Consider the following 24,103-nt stretch of genomic DNA (forward strand, 5'->3'; position numbering starts at 1 on the left):
CGTTTATCTCTTCCCCCCAATTCCTCTGATAACCAGGGTGGTGCACAAAATTCTGCGGGACAGACCGGTGGGAATCCTGGTCACCCCTTGGTGGCCGAGGCAGCAGTGGTTCCCGATAGTTCTGCGCCTCGCCAATGGGGAGCTTCATCACTTCCCACAGGCTCCGGACCTTCTGCTTTCCCATCAGGGCCAGGTCCTACACCACGATGTACCGCACTTGAAACTGACGGCGTGGTGCCTCAGCGCTCGCAGTTATCGGACCGGGCGCGCTTCGTCCTACTGAACTGCAGAAAGTCTTCCACTAGGCAGTCCTAATCCTATAAGTAGGCGAGGTTTGTCCGGTTTGTTGAGGACGCTGGGGCTGAGCCTCGCGGGGCAGGCTTGCCTATCATCTTTGATTTTATCTTGTCCTTGCTGGACGGGGACCTGACGGTGTCTTCCGTCCGGGTCTATTTGGCGGCCGTTTCCTCGGAGCATTCCCGGGTGGAGGGATATTCCGTCTTTGCTCATCCGGATACAAAGAAGTTCCTTAAGGGGATTACCCGGCTGTACCCTACTATCAAGGTTCCGGCGCCGGCTTGGGACCTAATTTTGGTGTTGAAAGCCTTGACGGCAAAGCCATTTGAGCCGATGGCCACGTGCCCCCCTCATCTTTTAGCCTGGAAGACAGCCTTTCTGGTGGCGATCATGTCGGCCAGGAGGGTGGGCAAGCTGGCGGCTCTCCGGTGTGATGACCCTTACTTGCACTTCACCCCGGAGGGGGTGGTGCTTCGGCCTGATATAACCTTTCTGCCGAAAGTGCTCTCTCCATTTCATCTGAATGCTGAACTGTGCTTGCCGGTGTTTTTTCCCAACCCGGCGTCGGACTCTGAGCGTCGGCTACACGCTCTGGATGTCAAGCGGGGCTGTCCTTCTATCTCCATCGCAAGAAGGGCTCCCGGAGGGATCCTCGACTGTTTGTGTCATACGCATCCGCGTCGCGGGGACGGAGGATTTCGTCTCAACGGCTGTCGGGATGGATTACTGGGACCATTCGACTCTGTTACCTCCTCCGCAAGACGCCGCTTCCAGGGCCAGTCCGGGCCCATTCCACGCGGGCTGTGGCGACCTCGACGGCCTTCATGAGAGGGGTCCCTCTTCCGGACATCTGCAAGGCTGCCACATGGGCCTCGGCGCATACCTTCGTTTCACATTATGCGCTGGACCTGAGGAGGCATCAGGACTCTTCGGTGGGCTGCGCTGTGTTGCAGTCTGTCTCTTCCTGATGGACCTCCGCTCCCTCCTCCAGGTAGGACTTTGGCTTGCTAGTCTTTCTTCGGTGTGATGCACAGAGACCACGAAGAAGATAAACAGGTTTTCTACCTGTAACTGATGATCTTTGAGTGGTCATCTGTGCAGTCACACTACCCGCCCTCCTTCCCCTCTGCTGTCGGTCCATCTGTGGGCTAACGCAGCGGTCAGAAGGAACTGGCGGGATGTCCGCTCCTCGTCCCGGTGGGCATGCGCAGTGGGGTGTCTGGGCATGCGCACTGGGACGGAGGCACGGAAATCCGCAGCTTTGAAGTTTACCGATGGTGATCGGCGCAGGCGCCTTCTCCCATCGGTGTGACTGCACAGATGACCACTCGAAGATCATCAGTTACAGGTAGGAAACCTGTTTTTCCTGTGTGTTCCTGCTCAAAAAAGCCCTGTTTGTGCAAAATATGTAGAAAATTTTTTGTCACAGATGCTGCCTACTTTTCCTTCAGGGAATTCAGAAATTATATATGTAAGTTTACCTTCTGATAGCCTCACACCCCCTTGTTGAGTGGTCTAAGGCTACTGGGTTTCATCCAGCGAAATACTTGAACTGACATTTCCCCAGTCTGTTGGTCATGCTAGCTGAAACGTGGTGAAGCTCATCCAGGGATTGTTCTGCAGTTGGACCTACTATTCAGTGGGCAAGGTGAGTCAACCCTTCAAATCAGCCATTTTCCCCAGGGGAACCCTCTGAAAGGTTCAGGAGCTGTGCTTCTGTGAGCTCCTGCTGAATCCGAGGCCTGCTCATAACAAAACCTTACTTCCTTCATACTTTTTCAATTACTTTTTCCCCTGTGGCCACAGTGGCATGATGAAGATCTCCATCTGTCTGCTTTACATGTTTTGATTATTTCCCCATTTTTTGTGGTGTAAAATATTTGAAAGTCTGTTGAATCGTAGAGTTCAGCAAAATTCTCACAGGGGGTTTGAACAATGGAGCCAAGAAACAGTATTTTTTGGGGGGGGAGGGTTAAGAAAGAAAGAGCACAGAAAAATTTAGAGGTTCCAGAGCTCCGCTCCTGTGTGCTTCTGCCCAAAATGAGGCCTGCATGAGCCCCACCTCCCTCTCAAGGTGCCTGTTGTGGGGAGGGGAAGGGAAGGCAGTTAAGCCTCTTTGAGATTCCTTAGGGTAGAGAAAAGTGGAGCAAAGAAATATTCCTCGACAAGGCTTTTTTGTAGCAGGAACCCCTTTGCATATTAGGCCAGACATCCCTAATGTAGCCAGTCCTCCAAAAGTTTACAGTAGGCCCTATAACAAGAGGCCTGAAAGCTCTTGAAGGATTGGCTACATGAGAGGGGTGTGGCCTAATATGCAAAGGAGTTCCTGCTGCAAAAAAAGCCCTGCTCTTCAAGGTTTCTAGCTCATTTGGTTTTACAGATGGTGGCAGAATGTGTCAAATTGTGCTGTGTTTTCAGTGCTGTAGCTGAACGTTTTTGCTGCTTCTGTCATTAATTAATAGGACCAAAGGTGGCAGGATAGGGTTTCTAGGTCTGTGTTGGAAAATACCTGGGGAGTTTGGGGGTGGATCTGGGAGAGGGTGGGGTTTGGGAAGGGGAGGGGCCTCAGCATGGGGCCTAGAGCAGGGGTGGCCAACGGTAGCTCTCCAGATGTTTTTTTTGCTTACAACTCCCATCAGCCTCAGCCAGCATGGCCAATGGCTGGGGCTGATGGGAGTTGTAGGCAAAAAACATCTGGAGAGCTACCATTGGCTACCCCTGCCCTAGAGTCAACCCTTCAAATCAGCCATTTTCCCCAGGAGAATAGTGCACAATGGGGGAGATCCACCAAAGGAGAATATAACAAAAAGCAGAGACCGTGGAATTATTAATTATGTAAGGTTTATAATTATGTGAGGTTTATAAAGAGAGCCAGTTTGGTGTAGTGGTTAAGTGTGTGGACTCTTATCTGGGAGAACCGTGTTTGATTCCCCACTCCTGCACTTGCACCTGCTGGAATGGCCTTGGGTCAGCTATAGCTTTCATAGGAGTTGTCCTTGAAAGGGCAGCTGCTGTAAGAACTCTCTCAGCCCCATCTACCTCACAGGGTGTCTGTTGTGTGTGTGTGTGGGGGGGGAGGTAAAGGAGATTGTGACTGCTCTGAGACTCTGAGATTCAGAGTATAGGGTGGGATATAAATCCAATGTCTTCTTAAATAAAGATTGTTTATATACAAAAATATGTAATCTATTGAATGCAATACAATACAAATATACAATATATAAATACAATACAAAATATGTAAAAATAGTCCACTCCACTGGGCTACTGGGTTTCATCCAGCGTCTTGTTTCAGTATTTGAAAAGAGTCCGTAACAGACTGCAAATCAATAAGTTCCATTCATGACTATTTGCTCTTTTCCCAACAATGTTTCAAAATCTTCCAGTTCTATTCCACAGTGCTCTGTGCAGGACAAAACATCAATAACTCATAAAGCAAAGGTGCTTATGCAAAAAAAAAATTGTTTCAAATCAGATCAGACTCCTCACTAGGGTTGCCAAGTCGAATTAAAGAAAAATCTGGGGACTTTGGGGGTGGAGCCAGGAGACATTTGAGGTGGAACCTGGAGACATTGGGGGTGGAGCCAGGAACAAGGATGTGACAAGCATAATTGAACTCCAAGGGAGTTCTGGCCATCACATTTAAAGGGACAGCACGCCTTTTTAAATGCCTTTCTTCCATAGGAAATAATTAAAGATAGGGGCACCATCTTTTGGGGCTCATAGAATTGGACCCTCTGGTCCAATCGTTTTGAAACTTGGGAGGTATTTTGGGGAGAGGCACTAGATGCTATACTAAAAATCTGGTGCCTCTACCTCAAATAATAGCCCCCCCCCCCAGAGCCCCCAATACCCACAGAACAATTTCCTATTATTCCCTATGGGAATCGTTCTCCATAGGGAATAATAGAGAGTCCAATAGACATTTCCCTCCTCCCCCATGCTATCTAAAGGGGGGGGGGGGCTCCAAACCAGGGAATCCCCTGCCCCCTCCCTCTCTCTCACACACAAATACTTACTAGATCTTCATTCTGCAGAACTTTCCTTGCTGTGTAAACGAAAGCAAAAGAAAGGTAGGGGCTGTTCTCCATGGAAACTATTACTGACCCTTTCCAATGAAGCCCTTCCTGTTTCCTGTTTCCTGCGCAGCCTTAAAGGGGCACACATTTTACAAACGGATCAGAAGCTCTACAACAACATGATGCCTACACATATGTTTCCTTCCCCCCCCTCCCGCTTCTGGATTTTTGGAGACCGGGGGAGGAGGCTGCAAATTCGGGGGTCCCCTGCCAGGGTGCGTGGGGGGGGGGTGTTGGGAAGCCTACTCCTCACTGTCACCTCTAATGGAGTCCCACCAACTTGGAAATCACTAGTTTCTAATTTCTTCTTCAGAGAGCGTTCTAGGTAGTCCCAATCTTCTAATTACATTTTTCAGGGCTTTTTTGTAGCAGGAACTCCTTTGCATATTAGGCCCCACCCCTCTTATGTAGCCAATCCTCCAAGAGCTTCCAGGGCTCTTTGTACAGTGCCTACTGTAAGCTCCAGGAGGATTGGCTACATCAGGGCTGTGTGACCTAATATGCAAAGAAGGTCCTGCTACAAAAAAAGCCCTACATTTTATCATTTCATATATTCTCCAGGGGAGCTGATCTCTGCCTGCTGGAGATCAGTTGTAAAAGCAGGAGATCTTCTGGCCCTAAAAGAATCACATGGGATGTGGGGCTGAAGAACAAGCGTAAGCGCCATGTAGAACAGACTTCTGTTCTTAGTTTAAACTCAAAACATGATGCAGTTCAATAAATCTTCCAACAGTTGATTGCTGGAAGTGTAAGAGAGATGCAGTCTATGAGAGTGGAAGAGGAATTATTATAATTGAACAAGCTAAGGCTTGGATAAAGGGACTTAGACCGGTTTTGCCTGTCAGCTTTCTGTTTTGATGGCAGCTGTAAAGTACTGAAGAGGATCCACTTACAGTCATCTTTTTTGGATTTATGATGCATATGATGGACTAAATTTCCACACGTATTTGGTGACAGCAATCACACCTTTATAATAAATGAAGAGACACTTTGATATTGGAAGATTTATTGAACTGCATCACGTTTTGAGTTTAAACTAACAACAGAAGTCTGTTCTGTACGGTGCTTATGCTTGTTCTCCAGCCTACCTGGAGGCTGGCGACGGTATTAACAATACTTCCGATATGCGCTGCCCTAAATGCCTATTGGAGTTTTTTGTGAGGGAAATCCCAGCCATTTACATGGTTGTTCTCCTTGCAAAAGAGCAGTCAGGGTTATGGAGATTTATTTGACTGGCCAGGTCACACTAACATATGGTCCATGTATCCAGGATACATGACCAAGTAGAGGAAATATGCTGCTTATTGGTAGTGGCTCTTCTATAATGAAACAGCTTCAAGACTAAACCTGGGGTGGGGGGGGTGGGGTATGGAATCTGCCAGCAGCACAAATGTAAATTGTGAAAAGGACAAGAGCAAAGCAAGGATGGAACTGTTCATGGTCTAATTCACACAGAGAGCAGGGAAAGGTGATAAATCTGTCCTGATATTGCAGGTGGGCAATCGCTCGATGAAATGAGGAGGCACAGGAATAAATGAGGCACAGGAATAAATGAAATGAGGAGGCACAGGAATAAATATTTCCCTGCAGGTACAACTAATGACTGCGGTTGAAGGCTAGTATAAGGACCCTTCCTCTTCCCTCCCTCAGAGGCAAAATTTTCTCTCAATTTTTCTGTTCCCCTCTGTGACTGAACTGCCTATATAATATGACTTCTTTAGCTAAGAAGTCTGGCTGTCCCACCCTTTGACAGGTCAATGTTTTGGCTTTTTGTTTTGGAAGAGCTCAGGAACTTGAAGACAGGATCTGGGGTAAGGATGGGCACAGAATATGAAAGTGATGGTTCATTGGTTTGCCTGATTTGGTGGTTTATTTTGGTTAGTGTTTAAAAAAAGGGTTTTTTTTAAGGAATTGTGGTTCATTTGGTTTGAGAAGTTGTGGTACAGCCCCTGAGGTGTCATCACACTGGGCACATTATGACATACAAGGAGGATCCCCCGCTAAGATTGACAGAGATGAAACGCCAAAAATCAAGCCATTATTGATTAACCACAAATTGATTATTTTAGGCACAAATCACGATTTGTGCTTCAATTTGTGCCCATCCCTAATCTGGAGCCCTCTTTAATTTAAACCACTAAAATGGCACTTGAGACATTTTTTTTAAAATTCAAAAAGAACAAAATATTTTATTTGACATAGAGGGGAAAAGCCAGGTGAATTCAGGGATTGAAGTAAAATCAGATTTTGCACAAACTTTAGTTCCTATGTCCAAGTGAATAGGAGTATCTTAAGCTTTTTCAGTTTCTTGAAACTTGAGAGGCTTTTGTTCCGTTATTTTTCCTTAATACTCCAGCATGATTTCTTTAGTATCTCTAAAACTCTTTTGGTTCCCCAGAACCCCTTCTCTTGAAACACCTGTTTTTGACTAACTCTTAGGGTGACCATAATGTCTGAAGGCCAGCCAGGGACAACCGGGGGGGGGGGGAGGCAGGGGTGACGTCACTTCCGGTGACGTCATGCCACCACCGGAAACAGGAAGTGGCATCACTTCCTGTGACATCATTTTCCCCGCGTCACCTGCCGGAAACGGGAAGTGACATCACTTCCTGTGACATCATTTCCCCCAAATGACATCATTTTCCCCAAATGCCACTGCCGGAAACAGGAAGTGACTTCACAGCACTTCCTGTGACGTCCCCAAAAATCCCCCAAATATCACCGCCGGAAACAATTTTGTTCTCAAATCCTGTATATACTTCATCAGTATATGGGATAAGGCACTTTCTCAACTGTGCTGCATAATGCAGCCTATTTATTTTGTCCTGTTGGCTCTGTTGGCTCTATCTGCGCCACCTTCATCACTTTCGGGGTGTGGATCCCCCAGTGGGGTGGTCTCCCGACTCCCTCCGCTGACTGTTTCTGATAGCCCTGCGCCCCCTCTTTCATTTGATATGTGTCCCGTGCGGGTGCCACCCTCCCGCCGGGAGATGCCGCAAAATGAGCCCCCTTGAGGCTTATGGCGGCAGGGCTCGGGGGAAGCGAGCTAGACTGCTGTTCTTTTGAGGGGTTATAGAGTGTTTCGAGCCCGTCCCTGTGGCATCGGTCCCATCGTTGTGGGACCCAGGGGGCCGGCGCAGCGGCACGCCGAAGCAGCCTGTCACTAATAACACAGGTCGAGATGCAGGACAGGAACCTGGAAGTGACCGACAGGCTGCTTCAGCGTGCCGCTGCGCCGGCCCCCTGGGCCCCACAATGATGGGACCGATGCCACAGGGACGGGCTCGAAACACTCTATAACCCCTCAAAAGAACAGCAGTCTAGCTCGCTTCCCCCGAGCCCTGCCGCCATAAGCCTCAAGGGGGCTCATTTTGCGGCATCTCCCGGCGGGAGGGTGGCACCCGCACGGGACACATATCAAATGAAAGAGGGGGCGCAGGGGTATCAGAAACAGCCGGCGGAGGGAGTCGGGAGACCACTCCACTGGGGGATCCACACCCCGAAAGTGATGAAGGTGGCGCAGATAGAGCCAACAGAGCCAACAGAACAAAATAAATAGGCTGATTTATGCAGCACAGTTGAGAAAGTGCCTTATCCCATATACTGATGAAGTAAATACAGGATCTGAGAACAAAATTGCACTAGAAGACACAAACACAAAGCTCCCTTACACTGAATCAGTGCTTGGGTCCACCAAAGTCAGTATTGTCACATAAGAGAAGCCCTGTTGGATCAGGCCAGTGGCCCATCCAGTCCAACACTCTGCGTCACATAAGAACATAAGAGAAGCCCTGTTGGATCAGGCCAGTGGCCCATCCAGTCCAACACTCTATGTCACATAAGAACATAAGAGAAGCCCTGTTGGATCAGGCCAGTGGCCCATCCAGTCCAACACTCTGTGTCACATAAGAACATAAGAGAAGCCCTGTTGGATCAGGCCAGTGGCCCATCCAGTCCAACACTCTGTGTCACACTTAAGAACATAAGAGAAGCCCTGTTGGATCAGGCCAGTGGCCCATCCAGTCCAACACTCTGCGTCACACTTAAGAACATAAGAGAAGCCCTGTTGGATCAGGCCAGTGGCCCATCCAGTCCAACACTCTGCGTCACATAAGAACATAAGAGAAGCCCTGTTGGATCAGGCCAGTGGCCCATCCAGTCCAACACTCTGCGTCACACTTAAGAACATAAGAGAAGCCCTGTTGGATCAGGCCAGTGGCCCATCCAGTCCAACACTCTGCGTCACATAAGAACATAAGAGAAGCCCTGTTGGATCAGGCCAGTGGCCCATCCAGTCCAACTCTCTGCGTCGCATAAGAACATAAGAGAAGCCCTGTTGGATCAGGCCAGTGGCCCATCCAGTCCAACACTCTGTGTCACATAAGAACATAAGAGAAGCCCTGTTGGATGAGGCCAGTGGCCCATCCAGTCCAACACTCTGCGTCACATAAGAACATAAGAGAAGCCCTGTTGGATCAGGCCAGTGGCCCATCCAGTCCAACACTCTGTGTCACACTTAAGAACATAAGAGAAGCCCTGTTGGATCAGGCCAGTGGCCCATCCAGTCCAACACTCTGCGTCACATAAGAACATAAGAGAAGCCCTGTTGGATCAGGCCAGTGGCCCATCCAGTCCAACACTCTGTGTCACATAAGAACATAAGGAAGGAAGGAAGGAAGGAAGGAAGGAAGGAAGGAAGGAAGGAAGGAAGGAAGGAAGGAAGGAAGGGAGAAAGGGAGAAAGGGAGGGAGAAAGGGAGGGAGGGAAGAAGGGAAGAAAGAAAGGAAGGAGGGAAGGAAGGAAGGAAGGAAGGAAGGAGGGAGGAAGGAAGGAAGGAGGGAAGGAAGAAAGGAAAGGAAGGAGGGAGGGAAGAAAGGAAGGCCACCCCCAACCGCCAGCCCCCCCCCGCTTTCGGCGGCCCCCCTTACCTACGGCGGCGGCGAGTCCAGCGGCGGCGGCAGCGGCGGCGAGTCCGGCGGCGGCGGAGAGGCCTTTCCGATGCCCTCCCGGGCCTCCGCCAGCACGGGGGGGGGGGGTGGTAGAGGCCGGGGAAGCGTCGGAAAGGCCTGCGGGGGTCGCTGGAGGGCCTCCAGCGACCACCGCGGGCCTTTCCGACGCCCTCCCGGGCGGAGGAGGATGGGGGGTGGGGGTTTCCAGCCCCGGGAAGCGTCGGAAAGGCCCGCGGGGGTCGCTGGAGGGCCTCCAGCGACCCCCGCGGGCCTTTCCGACGCCCCTCCCGGGGGGGAGGAGGACGGGGGGTGGGGGTTTCCAGCCCCGGGAAGCCTCGGAAAGGCCCGCGGGGGTCGCTGGAGGGCCTCCAGCGACCCCCGCGGGCCTTTCCGACGCCCTCCCGGGGGGAGGAGGACGGGGGGTGGGGGTTTCCAGCCCCGGGAAGCCTCGGAAAGGCCCGCGGGGGTCGCTGGAGGGCCTCCAGCGACCCCCGCGGGCCTTTCCGACGCCCTCCCGGGCCTCCGCCGCCACCGCCCGGCCCCGTGCGCGGGCGGGGGAAGGCGGCGAGTGAGGGAGGGAGCGTCCCTGCGCGTGCGCAGGGCGATCTGCGCACGCGCAGGGTCGCTCCCTCCCTCACTCGCCGCCTTCCCCGCCCGGGCGCGCGGCCCCCCGGCTCTCTGGCTGGCTAAACCGGGACCTCTTAATGGTCCCGGTATACCCAGCCCGGGAGCCGGGAATTGGGGGCCAGAACCGGGAAAGTCCCGGGAGACCGGGACGGTCTGGCCACCCTACTAACTCTTGAGGTTTCTACAAACAATTTTTATTCGTATCCAGACCAGGGATCTCTGTACTCTTCAGAGTTATTTTTCCTGTTCAACTAGGCAGGGAATCATCTTCTCTTCCTAGAAGCTCTTTCCCTTTCCCTTGGTGTGAAATAGGTGTCTCCATACACTACCCAAACCTCCTAGTCACTTCCTCCAGTCCTTCTGTTTGTGTTAATCAGACTCTCTCAGTCAAGGCAGAATTCTGACTTCCTCCATTCAAGGCACAAATCTGACTGAATCTTCTCAGCATCCAGCTCTTTCAGGATTGTGTCTGCTCAGCTGATGCTGTTCAATCAGATTACTTGGATTACTTGCTGTTCAATCAGATTACTTGTCACTCGAGGCTCTCTGGCTCTGTGAAGAACTAAACTCTCACATACTTTTACTCAGGGCTTTTTTTCTGGAAAAAGAGGTGCCAGAACTCTCAAGAGGGAAAAGAAGGAGAAACACTGGTGCCCTTCATGAAACATTTTTTGAGCATTTTATTTCTGTGAAGAGGTTCTGGAACTTGGTTCTGCTGTGTTTCCTCAGGGGAAATAACACCCTTTCTTAACTCTGTTTGCACAGTACTTTGAGGCTTTTTAAAAGGTGCCGTTTGTCACAGCTAGTAAGAATTTTCTTTCTTCATTGTCTTTAGCTAGCAACCATCTTGCAGCGTCATCTCTTTGTGTCACTGGGGTGGAAGTGTTGAGCTAGGCATTATATGGACTGGCTTTCCTGTGGTGAGCTTCCCATGCCCCCAGATAGTACAGTTTAGTACAATCACCTCATGAATTGGGACCTGGAGCTTGTGGATTTCCTGTGCTCCCAGTATTGAAGGCCATTAACACAAAGTACATATTGGGAAACTTGCAACATGCAGAGCATTGTCCATGCATATGGGAATCACATGATGTGATGCAGTTGTCCCCTGTTGGGAGCCATTGTGGTATCAAGCCAGGATCTGGGTTCAGATCCCCACCCAGCCACAAAGCTCGGTGGAGTTCCTTGGCCATTCAGTTTTTCCCCAGCCTAGCCTGTTCACAGGGTTGTTAGAAAACTGCAATCATGGAGGAAAGAATTTGCACTTTACTCTGAAAAGGAGTCATACAGGCATGCAGGTATGATAAACACCAATACCTGTCACAGCAGATTTCCCCATTGATGCCTTTTGAGTACACCATGTTAAAAATGGTTGGTTCGTATTTAGTTATTATTTCTCTGCTCATGCTATTTTATGCAGTATTTCTTTGGACTTTTTTTTTGTAATACTATTGAATGATATAATTTTATGCTCTTCATATGCATTTGTAAGTCAAAGATCTTTGTTTTTAACAAAGATTTATTTATTTATTTTTTTAAAAAGAAACAGTGTAGAAGTGTAGACAGTGTGGACATTTCCAAGAGGGGACTGATAACTAGTTAGTACATATTAGGAATGTATGAATATGCATTTTGTTGTTATTTCTCCCCCCCCCCCCCGCATACACTGGATTGGATATTAGCAATTTTTCCATTAGTAAAAAAATGAGGATCCCCTTCTACCTCCAAATAAGACTGTGTTGTAGTGTAGATCATGGGACCTGTATGTCAGACGATGGGACCTCAAAATCAACCAGACTTTGAATTGTTGCAAAGTTAGGCTTTATTCTGTAATCCATCAGTATCTGAGCACAGGGAAATTGAGACTGATACACTATAGCATTAGGGAGATAGCAATATGGGGATACATAAAAGAGAATCATACAAAGCCACAATTCTAAACATTGTTGAGCTGAGGTGCAAAGATTCACATGGTCTTATTCTCTTATCTTATTGTTACTGCTAGTCTTCCGGGGACAGTCCTTATCTTCAAAGAGTGGAATTTCTGCCTTTGTTAGTATCAAGGGAAATGAAGGTTCACAGTAAGCATTGGTAACATCTGCATTTTCTACTTTGATATGCAAGTCTCTTTCTCATAGTTAGTAACAGAGTTCAAAGATGGCTAAAGTGCAGCTAAGCATTTCATTCAGTAAGGTTACATTGGCTGACATACTGCCCCCCCTAAGCTCGTGCTCGGGGTTTGTCTGGGTGCAGCAGGTAAAATCTTTTCAAAAGGAGGGGGGCCCTTAGGTCTGATGACTTGACCCATTCATCACAACTAGGGGGGAAGTGTTTCCAACATACTAAAAAAATACAAGACCCCTCTATTCGGCTTGGCATCCAGCACCTCCTGCACATCATGATGACTCTGACCCAGCACTTGAATAGGTTGGGGCTCTGGAGGGCAGGGGTGCCATGACGTAACTCCAGGATCTTTCCAAAGAAGACTGCAATGGAAAACAGGGCGGATTTTACTAACAGTTTAGGCAACTCCAGTTCTACTGTCACCTTGTTTATTACTTGTTTTATTTTGAATGGACCCAGATATTTGTACGCCAACTTCCTACAAGTTTGGGGCAGAGGCAAATTTTTAGTAGAAAGGAACACCATCTCTCCCACTTTGAACTCCCACTCGGGGGAGTGCTTTTTGTTGAAGTGGGCTTTATAGTCTCTTTTGGCTGCCTCTAGGTTTTCTTGTATGATTGCCCAGCCCTTCCTGATTTCCTTCCACCATTGCTGACAGGAGGTGGGAGGGGAAGTCACTTGATCACTGGGGAGCGAGGGAAAGGGCTTTCCTTCATAGCCGTTGACAATTGGAAACAGAGAGGTTTTGGTTGAGCTATGCAAGCTGTTGTTGTACCCATATTCAGCAAAGGGGAGCAGCTCAACCCAGTTTGTTTGCTGGTAATTCACGTAGCACCTTAAATATTGCTCCAGAAGGGCGTTCACAGCGTTCCGTCTGTCCGTCCGTCTGGGGGTGGTAGGCGGAACTCAGCCCCTGCTCCATACCCACCAATTTGCAAAACTCCCGCCAGAAGTTGGCAATAAACTGTGGCCCGCAGTCGCTAATGACCTTGTCAGGAAATGAGTGTAATTTCACAATGTGTTGGAAAAACAAATAGGCTAGCTTTTTAGCTGTGGGGAGCTGCTTGCAAGGGATAAAGTGAGCTTGCTTAGAGAAAGTGTCCACTACTACCAAGATCACTGTTTTGCCTTGAGAAGCTGGCAGCTCCACTATAAAGTCCATTGACACCACCGACCACGGTCTATGGGCAGTGGAGGTAGGTTGGAGGAAGCCTGGTGTCTTGCCCCCCTGCTTCTTCACCATGATACAAACTGGACAAGAGGCCACAAACTCTGAGATGTCTTTCTTCATTTGTGGCCACTAAAACTGCCTGTTGACCAAGTGCAGCGTTTTTACATAACCAAAGTGGCCGGCCAGCTTACTACAATGGCAATTCTGCAAAACTTCTGGGTGGAGGGATTTGGGAACGTACAGCTTCCCCTCATGGTACCAAAAACCTTCCTCCCCCTTCACCACCTCGCTCGGTCTGTTGGCCCCCTCTTTTTCTGCCTCTTCGATCAGTTTGCTGCCCCCCCCCCCCCACGGCTCTGGAGTTTTCGCTTTCTTCCCTGATTGAGTAGTCACCACCCCAGCTACAGTGGAGGGGGGGAATGAGGGAGTCTATCACTTCCTCTTTTTGGCTCTTGTGTTGTGGTAGCCTAGATAGGGCATCAGCTAAAAAGTTCTTTGAGCCGGGAATGTGTTTAAGAGTAAAGTCAAATTTGGTAAAGAACCCGGCCCACCGGATCTGCTTGGCCATTAGCTTTCGGCGCCCTGTGAGAGCCTTTAGTTTTTTGTGGTCCGTCCAGATTTCGAACGGAACCCTCGCTCCCTCTAGCCAAGACCGCCAGGTTTTCAATGCAAAAGTCACAGCGAATGCCTCCTTGTCCCAGACCGACCAGTTATGCTGCTCGTGCAAAAACTTTTTAGAAATATAGGCACAGGGTCAGCCTCCGCTCGGCATCCCTCTGCATCAGTATTGCTCCCACAGCCACATCAGAGGCATCACATTGGACCACGAAGGGTCTCAGTTCATCTGGGTGGGCCAGGACTGGTTCACTTGTGAATAGGCGCTTTAATTTATCAAAAGCCCATTGGCATTCTGGGGACCAAGTTAACCGTGCGCCGGGCTTTTTGGCCTCCGTCCCCTTCCCCTTAGTCTTTAGTAGGTCCGTTAGGGGTAGCATCACCTGGGCGAACCCTTGGATGAACCCCCTGTAAAAATTGGCGAACCCGAGGAATGAGTCGAGCTATGTGTCCTCGGGGGTTCCCAGTCCAACACCACCTGTATTTTGGCCGGGTCCATGGCTAACCCTTCCCAGACACTCGAAACCCCAAATAGTCAAGCTCCGTCTGATGAAATTCACAATTGGACAATTTCGCATACAGTTTGTGCTCATACAGGGTGGACAACACCTTCCTCACCAGCTGGACGTGGGAGGCTAGGTCTTTCGAATAGATAATGATGTCATCCAGGTACCACCCCCCCCCCTTGTACAGATATTCTCTCAGCACTTCATTGATAAAGTTCATGAACACTCCCAGGGCCCCCTGGAGACCGAAAGGCATCACCAAGTACTCAAACTGCCCCATCAGCGTGTTGAACGCCGTCTTCCACTCATCCCCCTCCTTGATTCTCACTCTGAAGTACACATCCCTTAGGTCCAGTTTGGTGTAAATGGACCCCTCTGATACCGTGCTCAATAAGTCCCTTATCAGGGGGATGGGGTAGGCGTTCGATATCGAAATCCCATTAATTCTGCGAAAGTCAGTGCAAAGCCTAAGGACAAAAGCTAAATGAGATGGGGACTGTAGTAAGAATTAAGTGAGATTAAGCACAAAAGCTAGCTGGATCCAACCCACTGTCATGGTGAGCCTTTCCATTTTGACCATGTTTGTACTTGTTTTAATACTTTTAAAATAGCTTTTACTATGATTTTTGTGTTATAAATAAATTAATGCCAAAAATCTGGGAAAAAAATTAAAAATGTTAGTGTTAATTGCTTGAGCTGTCATTCTTTAAGATTCAGTCCTCTCTTAAACCTGAATTTCTAAACAAGGAGGAGTGTTTCTTCCCTCTAGTGCAAGGGTGTCAAACTCATTTGTTATGAGGGCTGGATCTGATATAAATGAGACCTTGTCAGGCCGGGCCAGGCTATGTCGGGCCGGGCCATGTATGTATCGATTTAAGATTAGGTAACACAGATATAAACATTTATTTTTTTTCTTTCAAATGTTTAAGGTTTATTGAGTTATAAATTATATGTACATTACCGTATACATTACATCGTAATTCCCCCCCCCCCGGAGGAAGGTACTTCCTATCGTCCCTTTGCTCCATAAGACGCACACACTTTCCTCCCCGCTTTTTTTTGGGGGGGGGGGGGAAAGTGAGTCTTATGGTCCAAAAAATACGGTAATTAAAAACAGAGAACAAAGGTAGTTATTTCGCTTATAATACTTACAATATAAACATTTTAAAGGACGCAGATAAACACGACTAAAGATTTTTTAAAAACAAACTTAAAATATGCTTAAAACATTATTACTTGTTGGTCATAAAGGGGTTTTCTTTGATTCCTGTATGGGATCCAGGGAACTGGTCAAAGGAAGCTCTGGCTCTTTCCCTCCCTCCCCAGGGGACCAGGAGGGGGAGCAGCTTCAACCAATGGAGAAAATGGAGGTTTTGCTTCTGTGTGACTCAACAAACTTTGTGAAGCAAGCTGAGATACAGAAGGAAGCAAGAGAAAGGGAGGAGGCAGACAAGATTCAGTTGCTTGGGGCCTGATAGAAACCTTCCAGGGGCCTAATTCGGGCCCCGGGCAACACGTTTGACATCCCTGCTCTAGTGTGCATGGATATAAATGCACGTGCATGAAAACTGCAATGCACCACCTGATATTTTGTACTGTGCAGTTGCTAACATGTATTTTGAATAGTTGAAAATATACTGTGGTCAGTGTTACAGACACTGGCCAGGAGCTCCATAGGTTCTTAGACGTTTCCAAAGAAATAATACAAGAGATCTAGGTTTACTTACAGGGAGATCTTTAAGAACACATCAGAGTTATCAAAGAAGATGCAGTCAGCCAGCCTTGATACACACACAGACTTAGCCAAACCTCCCAAGTGCATAACTAAAACTAGGCATCTTATACCCTAAATGCTGGCAGTGAGTCAAAGAATGATTAATTAAGCTGTCCCAAAGACTTGAATGAGCCAGGCCATCCTGCACCTGGCTTCCTGTGGGGGGAAGAAACAACCCTGGCCTTGAAGATAAGCCCTGTTAACAAGCACGAGAGACAGGAAGTTCCCCTGAGAGTATCTAATACTGTCCTCTCTCAGGGCAACGAAGCACAAGCATGTAACAAAGATGGAGTCACCCAAGCTAGTGCAGTCAAGTATTTCTAGAATGTCTAGCTGAAAACATAACTGCAAGGCAACTATGTGTTTCTAGTATGTCTTTTAAACAAAAAAAGAACAAAGATTCTTGGCTTTTAAATCTGTGGGGTGGATTCTGCACTTACTCTACCAGCCCATGGAATGAAATGTATTTATTTGTTAAACCCTCCTTCCTTCCTTCCTTCCTTCCTTCCTTCCTTCCTTCCTTCCTTCCTTCCTTCCTTCCTTCCTTCCTTCCTTCCTTCCTTCCTTCCTTCCTTCCTTCCTTCCTTCCTTCCTTCCCTCTGCTAAAGCCAAAGAGAAAATAACAAGCCCCCCCAGTCCCTCTCACCCTTAAAAAAATGCCTGCTATGGAACCCACCTTAAAAGCAGTGGCAAATAGGCAGGCATTGCAGCATCTCCTGAAGATCTCCAAGGAGGGGGCCCCCTCACCTCTTCAAGGAGCCCATTCCACAGAACTGGAGCCATGCTGGAAAAGGCCCAGGCTCTGGTCGATGTCAGATAGGTCACCCTAAATGGTGGAATGGCCAACAGATGACTGCCTGATGACTGTAGTTGGCACACATGGATGTATAGTATCAGACAGTCCTTCAGATGTGTTGGTCCCAGGTTGCGAAGGGTTTTAAAGGTCATAACCAGCACCCTGAATTGAACTGGGAAACGGACTGACAGCCATTGAAGCTGTAATCTGGATTTGATTCCCCACTCCTCCACAGGCACCTGCTGAATGACCTTGGGTCAGTCACAGTTCTTGAAAGACCTTCTTTCTTGAGAGCAGTTCTGGAAAGAGTTCTCTCAGCCCCACCTATCTCACGGGGCGTCTGTTGTGGGGAAGGGAAGGGAAAGGAGATTGTATGCCGCTCTGAGACTCCAAATGAAGGGTGCAATATAAATCCAATCCTCCCCTTCCTCCTTTTCCTTCTCCTCCTCTTCCTCCTTTAGAATCCTGTGATAGGCTGTTGCTATCTACTGTGGGGACCCACACAGCCTCCTAGGATTTGTGGGAGAACCTGGTTTATTTCAAATGATAAGCCTTCTCCTCAGTAACCAGATGTTCTAAAGGTAGTAAGAGTCTAGGATTTGGCTTCGCTGCTGTGAGGTAAATTTTGTGGCGCACAAGTAGAATATGGAGGTCACAGAGACAGGAATTATATGTTAACCACAAGGAAGATGTTTTAATTTACAGATTGGTTTCCAGGAATACATCAGCAGGCCAGGACTCCCAACAGACCAAAAAGAAACCTGGCTAAGGCACATTAATTTAGAGAAAAGTTTCAGTTTTCTTTAATACTTTTCAAGCAGAAACAGGCTTTCCTCGGGCTGCAGCTCCCTGGCAGAGCATCTGCTTGGTATGTAGAAGGTCCCAGACCTGGTGGAATGCTCTCCCTGCTTAGATCCAGGCTCTGTGGGACCTAATGCAGTTCTTCAGGGTCTGTAAAATGGAGATGTTCCATTAGGACTATGGTAGAGATCTACCAACTTACTTGGTGGGGGCTTCGAGAACCACACACATGTGGCTCCTGAGCACTGGTTTGGCCACCCCTGCTATAAGGAACAGATGGATGATGCTGTCAATTGCTATTGCTGTTATTTGTCGCTGCTATTTCATTATTGACTAGTGATGTTCCAGAAGCTGGATTGTATTTGTTGTAACCTGGCTTGAACCTGTTTGTGGGGGAGGGAGGGCTGGAAGACCAATGAATGAATGAATGGGGAAATGAATGGATGGATAGGTGGATGGATGGATGAATGAATGAAATATAAGAACATAAGAGAAGCCATGTTGGATCAGGCCAATGGCCCATCCAGTCCAACACTCTGTGTCACATAGTGGCCAATATATATAATAGCCACTGATGGACCTCTTCTCCATATTTTTATCTAACCCCCTCTTGAAGCTGGCTATGCTTATAATATGCCCTATGAATGGGAAATTCATGCCCTATGAATGGGAAATTCCCTGTAAGGATGCTGATTGTCATGGCAAAAGCAATGCCGAGTCTGATTCTTGGAGGTCTACAAGGGGGGGTGGGGAATCTTGCATGGTGGAATGTTTCAGTTCATTATAGCTCTTTCCGTAGCCACCATCTTCCTGTATAACTTCCAGGGTAGATTCTTGTGGTTCGTCTGTTTTGCTTTTTGGTAAGGCAGAACACTCACAATCCCAATAACAGTTTGAAGTTTATGGTTTCCTGCTTCATCTCACATTGCAAAAGCATCCAAAGTGTTGGGAAAAGGCAGTTTGGTCTCTCAACTACGACCAAAAAGAATCTTCAAAGTTTTTGTCTGCCTTGCCAAAAAAAGAAAGGAAGGAAGGAAGAAAAATCCTGCTGTGTTGCCTTTACCACTTCCAATATTATGGATTCAGTGTTGGGGTAATTAGTTACAGTTTTCATTCATGGTGTGTTGTGATTTCATAGAGAAGTATACATTTGGGTGGTGATTTTCAATGTCAGGCCATAAAGCTGAACTGATGTGCTGCACAATGCACATTTTTAGTCCTCAGGAGCAGTGTTCCCTCCAAACTGAGTTAGTGTGAGCTAGCTCACAGATTTTTAGCCTCCAGCTCTCACATGTTTGTTTGTCTTAGCTCAGGAAGGATGACCCCAGAGCATACTAATTTATGCAGTAGCTCGCAACTTTAATGCCAGTAGCTCAGAAAGTAGAGTTTTTGCTCATAAGACTGGAACATTGCACGGGAGAGATGCTGGCAAGTTAGCAATGGTTGGCTGTTAGTGAAATCCGTTTTAAAGGTTTCCTCTCAACTAGGTTATCCGGTCTGGACTGGCCTCACTGGACCATGAAAGGATCACTTGACTTCAGATGAGTATGCAGTTAGTTTTGTACATTCTTTTACCAGCCACCAGGGGTGGAATTCTAGCAGGAGCTCCTTTGCATATTAGGCCACACCCCTGTGATGTAGCCAATCCTCCAAGAGCTTACAAGGTTCTTTTTTGGAGGATTGGCTAAATCAGAGGGTGTGGCCTAATATGCAAAGAAGCTCCTGCTAGAATTCCATCCCTGCTGACCACAATGCTGTTGGGAATGAGTTGCACGACTGAGTGGTTGACAATTATGCACTGCTGGACAGTTTCTTTTGATAAGGGCTGCAGTGGGAAAACCTGCATGTAATGAGCCAACGTTTAAGTAAATATGTACCGTCAAATTCCAGCTAACTTAAGGTGATGCCAGCAAGGGGTTTCCAAGGCAAGTGAGAAGTATAGGTGGTTTGCCATTGCCTTTCTCTGCAGAATCATCCTTGGTGGCCTCTCATGCAAGTACTAAACCTGCTTAGCTTCCAAGATCGGATGAGATTGGGCCCTACTAGAGGTGGCCAAACTTGCTTAACGTAAGAGCCACATAGAATAAATATCAGATGTTTAAGAACCACAAGACAGGAAGGAAGGAAGGAAGGAAGGAAGGAAGGAAGGAAGGAAGGAAGGAAGGAAGGAAGGAAGGAAGGAAGGAAGGAAGGAAGGAAGGAAGGAAGGAAGGAAGGAAGGAAGGAAGGAAGGAAGGAAGGAAGGAAGGAATATTGTGGGAGGGAGAGGTAGAAAGAAAGCAACTCTAACTTTAAATGAATTCTCCAAGCTGCTGACTGGCTTGGCTTGGAGAAATGATTTCAAATGAGAAATGTCTTCACCAAGTTGGTGAACAGGGTGGTGGGGGCTTTGAGAGCCACACAATATATGTCAAAGAGCCACAGTTTGGCCACCCCTGAGTTACACCATATCATTCCACATTCAAGCCAACGTTTACGTAGTGCTGTAGAACCCATGCAGGCTAATACACTGAAGCTGGTATTCATTCAGTTGTCATCGAGAACCTTTCTTTATCCAATTTTTTTTTTACCATAAAAAAGTAAAGTTAGTCCCCTGTGCAAGCACCGAGTCATTACTGACCCATGAGGTGAGGTCGCATCATGACATTTCTTGGCAGACTTCTTATGGGGTGGTTTGCCATTCCCTTCTCCAGTCATCTACACTTCCCCCCCCCCAGCAAGCTGGATACTAATTTTACTAACCTCAGAAGGATGAAAGGCTGAGTCATCCTTGAGCCAGGTACCTGAACCCAGCTTCCACTGGGATCAAATGCAGGTCATGAGCAGAGCTTGGACTGCAGTACTGCAGCTTACTACTCTGTGCCACGGGGCTCCTTTTGACCGTATTCCAGTCCAAATTCTATCAGATCTGTCTTATAGATTCTAGATTATTTTCCTGGTGGGCTCTGTCCAGAGATATGCTCAAGATCCAGGCTTTTTTTTTTTTTTTTTTGAGGAGGAATGCAGTTCCGACTGACTTGGTATCACTGGATGTGGCCTAATATGCAAATGCATTCCTGCTGGGCCTTTTCTACAAAGAAAGCCCTGTCAAGATCTCTCCCTTCCTTACCCCACTTCTTGAGGCCCAGCTTCCTTTACAGATGTGGGGTAGGCAAATGTACCTTCCATGCCTGCTGTCTCCCTTGTTCCTGGTTCAGTCCTTTATTCACTGTGGAGCACGATTAAGACAAAAAAAACAACAGCTGATTGGTTTCCTCTCTTCAGTCTTTCCTCTTGTCCACATCTTCTTCTATCCACAGCCCGTCACCCTTGTCTCTTTTCAGGCGCCTGCCCCCCTCTTTGGCTTTCTATTACCCAAAACTTCATCCCTTCCATTTTGGTAAAATGGTTAAGTGCACGGATTTTTATCTGGGAGAACCGGGTTTGATTCCCCACTCCTCCACTTGCGGCTGCTGGAATGGCCTTGGGTCAGTCATAACTCTGGCAGAGGGTGTCCTTGAAAAGGCAGCTTTTGGTAGAGCTCCCTCAGCCCCACCTACCTCACAGAGTGTCTGTTGGGCGGGGTGGGGGGGAGGTAAAAAAGAAATTGTGACCGCTCTGAGATTCAGAGTATAGGGCAGCATATCAATCCAATATCATCATCTTCTTTTTCTCCTTCTCCTTCTTCAACTTCAACATGGTTGTGATACAGCAATTGCCTTTATCCTGCAAAACTGAATTTACTTCCAAGCCATTGTAAGGCAATCTGACTCAGCAGCTAGACGGAGCGGAGCCATGACAGGACGCCTGAGCCAAACTATCGGCTTCAAAGGAAGTCCTGCAAAGTATGAAGCTCTCCATTGTTCTCTGCACAGGGGATCCAATAACCTGAGTTTAATTCTTTGGCCATTGTGGAGAGCAACTTGGTGGTTTTGGGTCTTAGCCAAAGCTCTATAGATGGGGTTTATTCGCCCATCTGTTCCTCCTTCACTCTACATCTCTGAGAAGGCAACATCTCTAGAGCTCCATAAAGGCAAACGGAGTAGTTAAAAAAAAAAAATGTGAGCCAAAGCCCTGATCTGGATAGCCCAGGCAAATTCAATCTTGTCCAGATCTCAGAAGCTAAGCAGGGTTGACTCTGACAAGTACTTGGATGGGAGACCTCCTTGGAATACCAGCAGTTGGGAAGCGGGGCAGGCTTTACTCAGCCACCTTTCTGAATATCCTCCAGGCCCCCCAGTAGAGGTCAGCGGTCACTATAGCTATCAAGTGTGCGTGAACGCACACACACTCACTCACACACAAAGTGAGCTAAAATCTGCCCTGAGCTTTTAGAAATGCTTCTACTGTATCTTGCTGCCAGCTTTAGAAACTGAACCAATTTTAGCCCTGCTCTGAATAACTTGTGAGTTACCTAGTTGGATGTAAAATGGTTCTTCATCTCCTAGTTGCCCATCATATATGCGTCATAGGCTGTGGTTGGCTGTCTGGATTTGCTTTCACTCCAGAGCTGGTCCTTCTTCCTGGTGAAATGAGATAAGACATGGGGCACAGAGAAGGGAGTACAAAGAAAGCAAACTGTTCTGGGGTTCCACAGAGTCTAAGGACCCACAACTGACTTATGGCAACCAGGGCTGGCCTGCCCACTAGGCAAATTAGGCATTTGCCTAGGGCGCTGGGAGGAGGACATCAAATTGGGCTCTCCCCCCCTCCCCCAGCACTCAAGACAAAGGCCTAATTGCTTTGCCGCAGTCGCCAGCTTGCGTCAGCAGCAGCAGCAACTAGGCAGGCAGTGGGCAGACAGCAGGCAGGCCAACCCCCTCCCTGGTGCGCTTAGAGGAGTGCTGCCTGCCAGCCTTCTGCTTACCTGCTTGGCGGGCATCATGTTCACTTAATAGATGGCAGGAAGAGGCTGCACTCACCCCTCCTCCCTTCCTGTTCCTGCTCCCTTCCTGCCATCTATTAAGAGAATGCAATGCCTGCTGAAGTGGGAAAGCAGGAGACTAGTGTCACTCCTCTGAGCACGCCGGGGGTGGGGGGTGGGGAGAACAGAGAGTGCAGAGAGGGGCAGGGCGGCGCTGCAAAGAAGACGAGAGGGGCCTGCGAGTGCCCCTGCAGAGGGTGCAGCGGGCACTTAGTCTGCCTGGGGCACAAAGTGAGCCAAAGCCCTGATGTAGGGTTTTCAAGTCCAGAGATGCTCTGGGGTGGTTTGCCAGTGTCTGCTTCTGCTTAGCAACCCTCGACTTCTTTGGTTGGTCTCCAATTCAAGTAGTGACCAAGATGACCCTGTTTAGCTTCTGAGGTCTGATGCGATCAGGCTGGCCAGGGCTATCCATCTGCCAGGGCTTTTTTTTTGTAGCAGATACACCTTTGCATATTAGGCCACACCCCCTGATGTAGCCAATCCTCCAAGAGTTTACAAGGCTCTTTTTTGTAAGCTCTTGGAGAATTGGCTCCATCAGGGGTGTGGCCTAATATGCAAAGGAGCTCCTGCTACAAAAAAAGCCCTGCCACCTACCGGTTTCTGTTGCCTTGCCATTCAAAATGTACAAGGTCAACTCAGAAGGTGGTTTGTGTCTTTAGCAAATCATTATTCCTATTTGTTTATAAAGATTTCAGTATTTTGTTAGTTACAAAGTTACACTGTTAAACACTCCATTCTAAACTGTATAGTGGTTGCATTACACTGATATTTAATGTACTTTACAAAAGTGTAACCTACTGACAAGGTTTGATGGAGTGTTTTGCCCCAGGTCCTCCTTGCCTTCCCGGCTTAATTTTATCATAAAAGCTGACCAAGTCAGAATGGCACCTCTGCAAGCTCTTAATGTGTGACCCCCCCTTCCCCAGTTGGAAAGGCAAGCCCTGATTAAATTTTTTTCGCACCCCGGCTGATGTCTCCACCTTTTCTGCCACACTCCCCTTTTCTTGTTACTGCACTGAGGGGGTGGGACCTCTCCTTTGAGGAATTATACTCTGGGACAACAGAACAAAGAGTGAGTGAGAGAGAGAGAGACAGCGAGAGAGCTGGAACACCCAGCAAAAATGGAAATGTGTTAAATGGCACATAAAACCAGTTGAGCTCCTGTGATTTATGATTTGCAAAAAAAAAAGGTCAAAGGCTGGGGTTAGCTTCCAAGGAGGGGTGGGGTGGGGGACGAATCAGTTCATCGCAGTCGGCGGAGGGAAATGGTTGGAGTCTATCAGCTGAGCACTCAAAGGGACATTAGCCAGTAATCAGATTCCAACAGTTCATTAAGCCTCGGGAGGAGGCTTCTTTGTTGACCATTCTTCTGCCCTCCTCCTCCTCTTTGGCTCTGTGTGGGAGGGAGGCATCCCCCTTTAGGCGAGACCTTCTCCAGGACCCGCAAACACATCAGCTCAT

The 24,103-nt window shown here is 48.1% G+C and overlaps 1 protein-coding gene across 1 annotated transcript in view; it reads left to right on the forward strand.

Annotated features, from left to right (window-relative positions):
* Positions 1-1,162: 1,162 nt before the first annotated feature.
* Positions 1,163-24,103, forward strand: part of KLF12 (KLF transcription factor 12) — a 447,150-nt gene continuing 424,209 nt past the window's right edge. The window contains exons 1-2 of the mRNA XM_060235061.1: positions 1,163-1,288; positions 6,130-6,187. Coding sequence (XP_060091044.1) covers positions 1,163-1,288; positions 6,130-6,187 — 184 coding nt within the window. The remainder of the gene's footprint in view (positions 1,289-6,129; positions 6,188-24,103) is intronic.

This window comes from Heteronotia binoei, chromosome 3, assembly GCF_032191835.1.
Source record: "Heteronotia binoei isolate CCM8104 ecotype False Entrance Well chromosome 3, APGP_CSIRO_Hbin_v1, whole genome shotgun sequence".
NCBI classification, from domain to species: domain Eukaryota; kingdom Metazoa; phylum Chordata; class Lepidosauria; order Squamata; family Gekkonidae; genus Heteronotia; species Heteronotia binoei.